This window comes from Marmota monax, unplaced genomic scaffold (assembly GCF_021218885.2).
Source record: "Marmota monax isolate L192 unplaced genomic scaffold, Marmota_monax_Labrador192_F-V1.1 WCK01_AAM20220418_F8-fsc00409, whole genome shotgun sequence".
NCBI classification, from domain to species: domain Eukaryota; kingdom Metazoa; phylum Chordata; class Mammalia; order Rodentia; family Sciuridae; genus Marmota; species Marmota monax.
The window spans coordinates 334,269-345,828 of NW_026693620.1; the positions used below are offsets into that span (position 1 = coordinate 334,269).

At 36.1% G+C, this 11,560-nt stretch overlaps 1 protein-coding gene across 1 annotated transcript; it reads right to left on the bottom strand.

Annotated features, from left to right (window-relative positions):
* Positions 1 to 748: 748 nt before the first annotated feature.
* On the bottom strand, positions 749 to 1,687 carry LOC124103186 (olfactory receptor 10D3). The gene has a single exon (XM_046459698.1). The coding sequence runs from the start codon at positions 1,685 to 1,687 to the stop codon at positions 749 to 751; it is 939 nt and encodes a 312-aa protein (XP_046315654.1).
* Between the last annotated feature and the right edge of the window lie 9,873 nt (positions 1,688 to 11,560).

The window sequence follows — 11,560 nt, forward strand, 5'->3', positions numbered from 1 at the left end:
TTTTATGGGTCCAGGAATCAAACCCAGGATCTTGCAAAGTACATGCTCTCCCACTGATCTATATCCTCAGACCTAGGGTTTTTTTTTAAATTATAAATAACAGATATTTTTGGTAGGAAAATAAAGTGAATGTTGGAGGCTTCACAATGTAAAAAAGCCTAAGAGAATCTCAGAGAAGTAAGTTTGAAATTTAGGTGTTGAAGAACCTGAATTCTATATGTAGAAAGAAGAATATATGTTATGGTTTTAGTCCTACAAAGTACCATAGGGATGGCATGGTCCAGAGGCTTTCAAAGTTTTTCAATGGACTCTTATCCAGTATTCTAACATATACGATAGATAAAAGAGCAGTCTCATTAACTATCATTAATATGGAAACCTTGGAATCAATTCAGTTGTTCTGGGATTTTTGAATACTTGGAAAACCACTTGAAAATCTGGTAATCTGACTTGATGAACCATGGTTTTATCACACTAATAGTCACATTATTAGTTTGTGGTGAGATGGAAACGGACTCAAGGGTGTGTATGTGTGCATTTGTATAATACTCACAATACTTTTCATTATCCTAAGGTTAGGAGCTAACCCAATTTGCCCAGGTACCTTCAAGCAGAGTAATTAAGCACAAGGTCAAGCATAAGATAGATGAAAGAACAACCTTGCTGAATTGTTCTTTTTCCAGGTAGTTGAGAAAGAACAAGAAAATACTTCATCTTGACTCTAACATTTACTTTGTTAATACTCTTACTAACTCTCAGGAATGTGTCCTGTCCTGTGCAATATTTTTTTCAGGGCCGTCTTTACTTCCTTATTCCTTAAAGTATAGATCAAAGGGTTCAGCATTGGTCCTACCACATTCATCAGAATTTGAACCACAGTTCCCAGCATGGGGTTGGGTGTGGGCTGTAGGTAGACAGTGATAATGGGTCCATAGGCACAGAGGATAGCAATGAGGTGAGCACTGCAGGTGGAGAAGGCACGGCGGCGACCCTCAGTTGTATGAATACTCAAGATGGAGACCGTGATTCTAGTGTAGGATACAAGGATTAAGAGAAAGCAGATGAGAGACACTAGGCCAACGTTGGTGAAGCTTATCCTCTGTGCTAAGGAAGTATCAGCACAGGTCAAGGGCAAGAGTGCTGGGATATCACAGAAGAAGTGATCCACTTCATTGGGACCACAGTATGGCAAGGTGAAGGTGAGGGAAGTCAAGATGCTGGAATGAATGCACCCTAAAAGCCATGTGCCCACAGCCAGGACCACACAGATTCTGGAGCTCATGATTACTGTGTACTGAAGAGGATAACATATGGCAGCGAAACGGTCATAGGCCATCACAGTATACAAAAAACACTCAATGCTTCCAAGGAAGTGGAAGAAGAAGAGCTGGGAGACACAGTCTTGGTAGGAGATGACCAGGCTCAGTCCCATAAGGTAGAACAGCATTTTGGGGCAGGTCACAGAAGAGAAACCCATGTCAAACACAGACAAGTTCCCCAAGAAGAAGTACATGGGTGTGTGAAGGCGAGTGGAAGAGATGACAACCACCAGGATAGACATATTTCCCAGCAGGGTGCATACATAGAAGGGCAAGAAGAGGACAAAAAGTATAGTCTCCAGCCCTTCCGTGTGTGGGATTCCCAACAGGATGAATTCTGTCACCACAGAGCTGTTCTTCATATCCATGAGAGTCAGGCCTGGGAAGGAAGAAGAAACAGAGGACATGGAAGTATGACCTTGCTCACTCTCTAGGAGTGACCTTACTAGGGAAATGAAATTTAAATGAGTGTTCAGGTTGTAAGTTATGGAGAGACTGCTTGTGCCCCAAGATTCAGGGCATTATATATTAGACTGGAGCTGCCACAGCCAACTTAAGAGTTTCTGAAGCAAGTAGTTTTGTTGTACTGATTCACAATAGAGATGTCTTTTGTTACAACAACTTTTTTTTTAAATGTAAAAGCAAGTTGGGCACAGAAGTGGGTGCCCGTAATCCCAGCAACTTGGGAGGTTGAGGGGAGGTTGGGGATCACAAGTTAGAAGTCAGCCTCAGTAACTTCATGAGGCTGTAAGCAACTTAGCAAGATCCTGTCTCAAAATAAAAAAATAATATTTATAAAAGAAGTGCTGAGATGTGGCTCAGTGGTTAAGTGCTCCGGGTTTAATCCCCAGTGCCAAAAATAAATATATAAATAAACAAATAAACAAATAAATAAAAAGAAGGAAAGAAAACTCTAACAGCAAAAGTGTTTAAAGGGAACATCAGGATCCACACAATAAATGTTGCTTCTCCCTCATGGACGAGGGAAATTAATATATTTGTCAATCACTATTACTGACAGCATTATGTTTGTTCCTTTTTAAAGTGAGTCATAAAGAAAGATTGAACAATTACTACTTTATAGTTCAAAACACATGCATGATCTCTGTTTACTCATGGTGACCCTCTACTGTGGATCTGTAGAAAAGAAAACATTTGCACAAGAGAAAGGCTAAATAGTTCTCCTAAATTAAGGCAGTTAGTGAATGGAAAAACTAGAAACTAAATTCAAATGCTTTTTATTTTTATTTATTGAAAGAGATCAGTCTTTCCATTGCACTGCATCTGTGATACATTGTAGGCATTATTGACCTTGCTGAACTTTGCCTGGATATCATTCATCTGTCTCTCTTCTTTATTAAGCAATGAAAATGAACCTGTGTTTACAGCTAACACACACACACACACACACACACACGTCTAGGAGAGTAAATAATTTTTCATGTTTAAATTATGTCATCAGTGCAAACAACAGTGGTTGGCATAAAATAGGAGAGTAGGTCCTTCATAAACAGTGAATTAAAGAATGAAATAACTCACACAATATCTGGCATGACTTGGATTTAACTCATTTGTGTTGTACAATAACTTGTGTCATACAATCAATTAATAATATTCCCCAGTCTCCCCAAACAACCATGTAAAACAGCTTGATCATCTATCTTTTCCCAATTTACTCCATTCCACTGAGTACTTAAAAGTTTTCTATCTACCTCCAGGTGACAAGATACAAATCACATACTACACAAAATCTGTACCATCTCCAAAAATGTTTTGGCCATTACACACCACAGAAAAAAAAGAGCTGAAGTTATCTGGGCATAGGATCATTAAGAATTTTCACTTTAAAAAATCATTTTTAATCCAGTACAAATTCTTGGTTATCAGGGGGAACAATCAGAATGGGGTTTGTGAACTGATGGATCAGATTCAAATGATTTTTTTTTAAATGAAGACTCCTTCAAACCAAGCAAATCATAACATATTCTTATGCCCACTAGTTATATATTCTTCTTCATCAAAAAATCTGAGAATATTTGTAAACCAAAGTTTCCAATGTCTCCTCTTTTCTGAGTATATGAGGCATGAAAGAGGGGTCAACAAAAGAGAAAAGAAAAGTGATAAAGATGGCTCTTAGGGGACTTACAAGAAGGAAGTTTGGTCCTTTTACCATCTGCCCATCTAGGATCTAAAGTCCAAAATTTCTTTTGATATTACAATATAAACCAAGGTCAGGCATTTCCTCCCATAATCTGTAAAGCTCTTTCTTTTTAGGCAGATGAATCCAGATAAATGACAAAGTTGGCCTTGTGTTTCTCTTCTGGAAAGATGTTTTCTAAGACACTAATAGCTACATTCTTTCCACATAAGTGGAAACTTAAATGTCTTTGGAGCCTTGGGATTCCATGCCTGAATGAATACTATTCAAGCAGGTTGTGTAGCAAAGGGACTAATTAATTAAAAATGGTAAATAGGCCAAAATACAATATGATAATACTTCCCCTTGAGGTGTTATTGTGATATAAACAGGATGGAGCCATATCTATGCTTTTTATTTTCTTTTTTGGTACTGAAGTGAAACTCAGGACTTTATCACCAAGCTATATCCCCAGTCTTTTTCTGCGTTTTTTGTTGTTGTTGTTGTTTTGAGACAGGGTCTTGCTAAGTTTCCAAGGGTGGCTGAAACTTGTATAACTCCTGCCTCAACCTCCTGAGTCACTCAGATCACAGGCATGTGCCACTGTGCCTGGCTTATATCAACACTTGCTGGCTTAGAGAAAAGGTGAGGGATATGGTTCAATTTTAGGACCTATGTAGAAACCATTCCACCAATTGGAAAATATATTATTATTAGAAGAAATAACACCTATCTCTCTCAGGCTTTTAAAAACTCACATAATTTCAAACACTTCAATCTCAGTGTCTCAACTGTTCTTACTATGGACTGAACTGTACTCACCTTGCCCACAATTTCATATGTCAAAACCATAACCTCCTCTGCATTTGAATATATTGGAGCTAGGGCCTCAAAACAGTCCTACTGTATTTATTAGACTGTATGAATCTATGACAACCTTAGCAGAGTAGAATAGTTCTACTTTTCAGACTATGTTTTCTATTATTTTTATTTGTATATGTAGTTTCTATTGCCAGATTTCTCAACAAACAGGGTTGTCATTTGGTAAATTGACTACCATAAACTGGGAATTTTTCTTCATATGATATATATATATATATATATATATAAAGATATTATTCAAAATTATTAATTAAGGATCTATACAACCATGAGCAAGAAAAGTTGCCTAGTCTGGAGTTTCTCTTCTGTGGAGGTTCTCCTTGATTTTGCAGATGTTAGTAATCTAAGATTTGTTCATCTTCCATATAACAAGGTTCATCATTATCAAAGAACTATGTGTATTTGAGAAACCAGCCTCTACCTCAGAGCAAAGCCTGTCCAAGGAAAAGGGCGTGACCCTTGTCCTTTGAAAGACTCACAGAGCACTCCTAGGCACATACCCACCCTTCTGAGTTGTTTATCTACAAATAACAGGAGAGATCTGCTGCGCCAGGTGTCCCTGACTCAGTCAGGCTAGGTGAGGACCCATAGCAACCCCCTAGCAACCACCAGTCAGCATGAGACACTGCCCATGTGAGACGTGGGAGGGAGGATGAAATCTAAATTGTCATTAGACATATTAGAAGATGTTCAACTTTAGTTGTTATCAGGGATTGAATTTTAAAATGGAATGGAAAATTCTAACACTAACAATTTGAAAAATATTAAGAAAGGTGTCAATATAAAGTGCTTACAGGAATGTTTTAGGGTTTTCATCATTCAGGGTACGAATGCATTTTTTTTAAAGAGAGAGAGAATTATTTTTTAATATTTATTTTTTTTAGTTTTCAGTGGACACAACATCTTTATTTTATGCTGAGAGCCATAGCCAAGTAGGAATGATGCATGGCAATTTCTTTATCAGCCTACCCAATGTTGCTTAGAGGGAGGACTCTCCATTGTGGAAATGGGCTTGCCTTGGACCCAGGTCATTTGCAGTGACATTGCATGAATGTTTGAGAAAGGTGACCCTGCTCAAGGACCAGGGTGGATCCGGGTTTAGGGTGGATCTGGGTTTAGGGTGATCCTGCTGGGAATAGGGCAGTTCCAGGTTTAAGGTGGATCCTGCTGGGAATAGGGCATATCCTGCTGCCTCAGGCACCTGCTCCTTGAGTTCCTGTTGAGTTCTCCCGGGGTTCTGAGAGTATTTGGTATGCGGAGCCTGGTGGAGTGTGTGGATTTTCCCAGAATGTGCGTGTAGAGTGCAGGTGACAGTTCGAGAATAAAGAGTTGCTGTTTGAATCTACAAGGTGTGTGGTGGCTCGGTTATTTGGTGCCCAGCCAGACTGCGCCAATTTTATTTGTATGTGGTGCTGAGGATCAAACCCAGAGCCCTGCGCATGCCAGGCAAGCGTGCTACCGCTTGAGCCACATCCCCAGACCACAAATGCATTTTTAATAATCACTTCATTCTCAAAAACTGTTTGTCTTTCCACTCCTAAAAGTATCTTTTGGAGGAACTCTTGAACTTGAGCCCAGAGATCCGCAGAAGAATGTTCATAACAATAAGAAGAAATCACCCATATGTCTGACAGGAAGTATGAATAAACAAATACAAAAACATGTTGTAAAATTACAGGTATATGTTTTAATATTAATAAATCTTAAAAACAAATTTAAAGGGAACAAAAACAATCATGGCTCTGTTCATTTAAACAAATTTCAAAACTAGAAAAATATCTCAATATTATTTTTCATCGTGTTCAAGTTCTTCGTGTTCTTCGTGTGCAAGTTGTAAAATTGTCTGAGGATCATCAAGTTTTTATAAAACTAAATGATAATATCTCTTACAGGTGTTTATTTGAATTTCCAATGAGATACTGTGTGCTTTTCTGAAATATACATCTCTGCAAATATGAAGAACTGATGCTTATTTTTATAAGCACTATAAATAGGTTGATATAATGTCATGAAGAGACATTATTGGTAATTTAATAATAATTTTATTAAGATATAATTCACATACTGTAAATTCATCTTTTTAAAGCATAGAGTTGAATGATTTTTATTGAATTTGCAGAGTTTTGGAATAATATTGTAACACAATTTTAGAATGTTTTTATCACTTCAAAAGAATTTCTGCCAGTATGGTGGGGCACACCTGTAATCCCAGAGGCTCAGAGGCTGAGACAGGAGGATCGTGAATTCAAAGCCAGCTTCAGCAATAGTGAGATACTAAACAACTCAGTGAGATCTTGTCTCTAAATAAAACGTAGGAAAAAAAGGACTGGGGATGTGGGTCAGTGTTTGAGTATCCTTGAATTTAATCTCCAGTACCAAAAATTAAATAAGAATCCCTCATTCCCATAGCCTTTGCAATGCACTTTTATGCACTATGTATGGATTTGTATTTTTATGATAGTTTATATAAACAGATAAAATGTGGCTTTTTGTGTCTGGTTTCTTTCTATTTGCTTAATGTTCTCAAGATTCATCCACTTTGTAGTATCTCTCAATTCTTTGTTCCTTTTTATGATTGAGTGATATTCCATGAATAGATATACTACATTTTGTTTATCACTTATTAGGTTATGAATGTATAGGTTATTCCATTTTTGGCTATTAATAATGTCATTATAAAAATTTGTGTACATGTCTTTGTATGTGTGTACATGTGTCTTCAGTTTTCTTGGGTATATATCCAGAGGTAAAATGCTAGATTTAAACTATTGACATTTCAAATTGAAATGTAGATTTTCTTAAATGTTATCTCAAGCACAAAGTTTGATATAAACCTTTGCTTTTAACCTTTCTACAATAATAAAAAAATGAACTAATAAAAAGCAAGTATAGAACCAATAAAACTCTAGTATGTACCATTAATTTGATCTACTTATATTTGCTTTTTAGAACCAACTAATTGATACTGAATTTAATAAAAAGAAATTTCCATTTGTTACTAGTGAGCTTGATTTTATAGTTCAGGGTACCATCACTGAAGCCATTCTTATCTTTGTTGTAATCTCACTTTTAAAAGCATGACTTTTGAAACTAATTGTATCATTTTACTAGCTGAATAATTAAATTTAAAAGGAAATACATTAAATTTTGAAGGGAAACCATGAACACATATGAGGTTTTGATGAGGGGATTCTCCGAGGGAAAATGGTATTAAGGAAATTGGTTCTCCTGCAGATGTGGAGATGGAATTGGGTGACCTTTTGCCATCACAAAATATACAGTGTACTGTGAGTCTCCAAGAGGTACAGCAGTGACATTAGTTTTACCATCATATACACCAGGGTGTGAATGGAGGGTCTGATAGTGGGATTCTAGATGTAGGGCTATGTGTGGAAGATAATAAACCTCATTACATTTAATAGAACTTGAAATTTATTTGAGCAGTGTGTTATTTAATAGTATCTATCCCACTGACCTTTAAATTAAAATTTACACTTTGTCTCACAGGGCTCCATGTATTAGCTTTGGACTGTTGTTGACTCATAAGTCCTCTATAGAAAGGTCTCCGTAAAAAACAAATGCAGAGATAAAGGGAGCTAAAAGAGAGATAATCTAACAATTAATTTTAAGCCTGCTGCTTTTTTTCTTTAGTTTCTGACAATAGAACCAAAGTTTTTAGCATGGACTATACTAAGTGCGTATAAATCTATTCCTTAATACCCTATTGTAGATAATGTAAGTGCTATAAAATACTATCCTATAAAAATAGTCTGAAATCAAAATAATGCACAGTCATGCATCACTTAACCATGTCGAGATGTCATAAGAAATGCATCACTAAACAGTTTTATTATTGTGCAAGGATCCTGGAGTGCATTTAGACAAATCTAGATTGTGTAAGTCAATAACCAAATGTGGCTGCTTGATGTAGTCAAAAATACATGTGAACATGGGATGAATCAGGCAACAACCTAACATGGCATTCAGCTTTACACTAAACATTTTTTTTAATAAGCAAAAGAAGTATTATCTAAAATAAGGATAAAACACACAATGTAGTAAATGCATAAACCGGTAGCATAGTTGGTCCTTTTAGTTACCAAATATTATGTACAGCATGTTATTATATGTGCTGTAATTTTACAGGGCTGGTATTACACTAGGTTTCTTTCTGCCAGCACCAAAACAAACACTTGAATAACATGTTGTATTTGATGTTAAGATAGCTACAAAGTCACCAGGCTATAGGAATTTTTCAGCTCCACTAAAATCTTATGAGTGTCCTGTGATTGAAACATTATGTTGTGCATGACCATATATGGTATAATATTTAATCACAAAAAGTTTAACCATATGTAATACAATAGTATTTTACATCACTGATTTTTTTACACTGAAGAAAAGAAAAAAATATCACTTTTTCTCATTTCCTTGCCATTTCTAGTCCTAACCTCTGAATTTTTCAGTGCACAATTTTTTCCTACTTCTAAATTTTTCCAAATTTTCAAATTCTATCAGCCAATAAAATCCAATTTATATGTTACCTCTTTCTTCAGACCTACGCAGATATTTCCAGATCAAACTAACTTTTTTATACCAGTATTTTAACTGCACCCTTCCTTTTTTTAAAGAAGAATGAACCCAGAGCCTTGCATATTCTAGGCAATCAGTCTGTCAGTCAGGGATAGACTTCCAGGCTTAACTGTATTTTTCTGCTGATTGGTAATATACACATTTCTAATAGTCAGTTTCATAAAGATTTATGTCTGTTTTATCTTTTATTCTCCATGGCTCCTTGCTAAGTGGCCTAGTAAATCCTCAATGAATGTTTCTAAATTAGTTCTCAGTTAATTAAAATGGTCCAGGTTCCTTGATGGAATGCAGAGCTCTCAATTTGGTGCACTCATTCCTCCACACTCATTTCACAATGTAGGACTTTTTCCTCATTTATAAAAAAAATTGTCCTTACACTGATAATCTCTAAGTTTCCTTCTAGTTCAAAGTTTCTCTTTAATAATCAAGAATTAAAAATAAGACATAGTTATGGGGCCTAGTCTAGAGGTTTCTCTTCAATTCTGCTCACCATTGACTTCCAAGTGGTTAGGTTTTGCTTTGTACATAATGAAACTGGAGAGGACCAAGGGCCATCTACATGGGGATGTCATTTACAAGGACATATTCAACTCAACAGCACTAGTAGTTAGAATCTCAGTTATGCTCCAGCTCTTGTGCTGACCACTGTAGGTGAAATGCAGATGGAATTAGAGGCAAAAAGATATACATGGAGACACAGAGTGCCTATTCTTGGAGAAATTTCAATTTATGCAGAAGACAAGTATAAAGGCAATTACAAAATTTATTTGAAAACAGACAAGATTAATTGGAGATTTAAATACTAAATTAGATTTTAGTACCTAACTTTGTTGACATTTGTTCTGTTATTTTCTTTATGTTGTTTGACCTCTCTGTCCTGTTGTTTCATTGTATACAAAATAATTGCTTTACATGACATTTAAGGTTCCATCAATTTGTACCCACTTACATCTAAGGAGATATAAGCATTTATTGATCTTTTTTGACATGGATAATTATTGTGGATCCTGAAGGATTTTAATGATATTTTATTTAAAACAATAGATTCTATTCCATTTTTTATAAACTTTATTTGTTGCAAATTATTGTTATTCCTATTAATTATACTGTGTGTGCATAAAAGTGCATATGTGCATGCTTTTTTATGTATTTAAAATAAATATTCCCTAGTGCCATGAAAATAACTATGAATGTAAAATACATCTATCTTTGGGGTTTCTGAATGTGGGGAAGGGCTGATATGAGGTATGATATATCTTATCATGTACTGATGAGAAGAATCAGCAACTATCTGGTTAAATGAAACCGTGAAGTCAGGTGAGGTGTTGCATGTCTGTGATCCCAGCAACTCAGGAGGCTGAGTCAGGAGGATCAAAAGTACCAGGGTAGCTTCTGCAACTTAGCAAGACCTTCAGAAATTTAGTGAGAGCGTGTCTCAAATATATAAAAAAATCAACAGGATTTTGGGTATTGCTCAGTATTAAAGGAAAGTGGTTTCAATCCCTAGTAACAAAAAAATAAAAATAAGAAAAGACACACACACACACACACATGCACACACGCACACACATACACACACACATGAAAATAAAATCATGAGAACTGTCACAAGCCCTTGTATTCCTTCATGAAATTCATTCTTCTTTTCACCACATGCTGGGTGAACCTAAATCTGACCACTGAAATATGACTGACAAATTCTACACTTGCTTCTTGGAGGTGAGAGAAGGGTGTACTCAAAATAAGTATTCATTTGGAGCCTACGCATGAATAACTCCGTATTTCCATTGTTAAAATTCTAGTCAAAGATTTAATTACAGTGTGAGTGGCAAGTGTCACTTTTATCATTAACTTCCTTTAGAGGGGCAATGTTAAAAGAATGTGCTTAATGCAGTGGGTTAGGAAACACAGCCTCATCATGGGCACACTGAAGAAACTGAGGTGGATGACACTGTCCATGAGTATGTGTGTGGTGGGGAGGAAGCTGTGTATACACATGTGTGTGTCTCATTCATGACTGGCTTTTCCTGAGAACAAGAATTACCAAGAGAATCCAAGACATAAACCTTTTAACAAGCTCCCTTCCCCTGCCTAAATATATCCCAGTCCTATTAATCCACTTTTCCTCATGACATAGCTCACAGATGGGGACCAAAAGCTACGTACGGGGAAAGAATAAAAGTCTTAATGAGCATGAGAAGCATCTCATAGGAATGATTCCTTTGAGGTTAATTAATTTAAAAAGTTCTCTTTTTGATGATTTCCTTTGAGAGATCGTACAGCTTGATGTGAGAGTAAGAAAATATTTTGAAAATATGTTTCTTATTGGTAGTTTTCCATTATTTAATTTAAGGAATAAGGACTATTTTCTGAGTTTCAACAAATGATGTTAATGGGAATGACCAGGGAAAGCACATGCTGGTAGCAATGGTTCACATCTTGGATTGTACATGAGAGTCATGAGGGCAGAAGCATGTGTAAGAGTGAGACAAACTCAGAGCTGAATGCTTTGATATACTTTGAGCAAGTTGCCCAAGTTGTCAGTCTCATTTTCCTAAATGAGAGATAATAGAGATAATCAGTACTTACCTCATGGAAAAAACATGAGAATTAAATGAGACAAGAATGC

Excerpts from the sequence above, each read along its gene's own strand:
- LOC124103186 (XM_046459698.1), bottom strand. The coding sequence starts at position 1,687 with ATGGATATGAAGAACAGCTCTGTGGTGACAGAATTCATCCTGTTGGGA.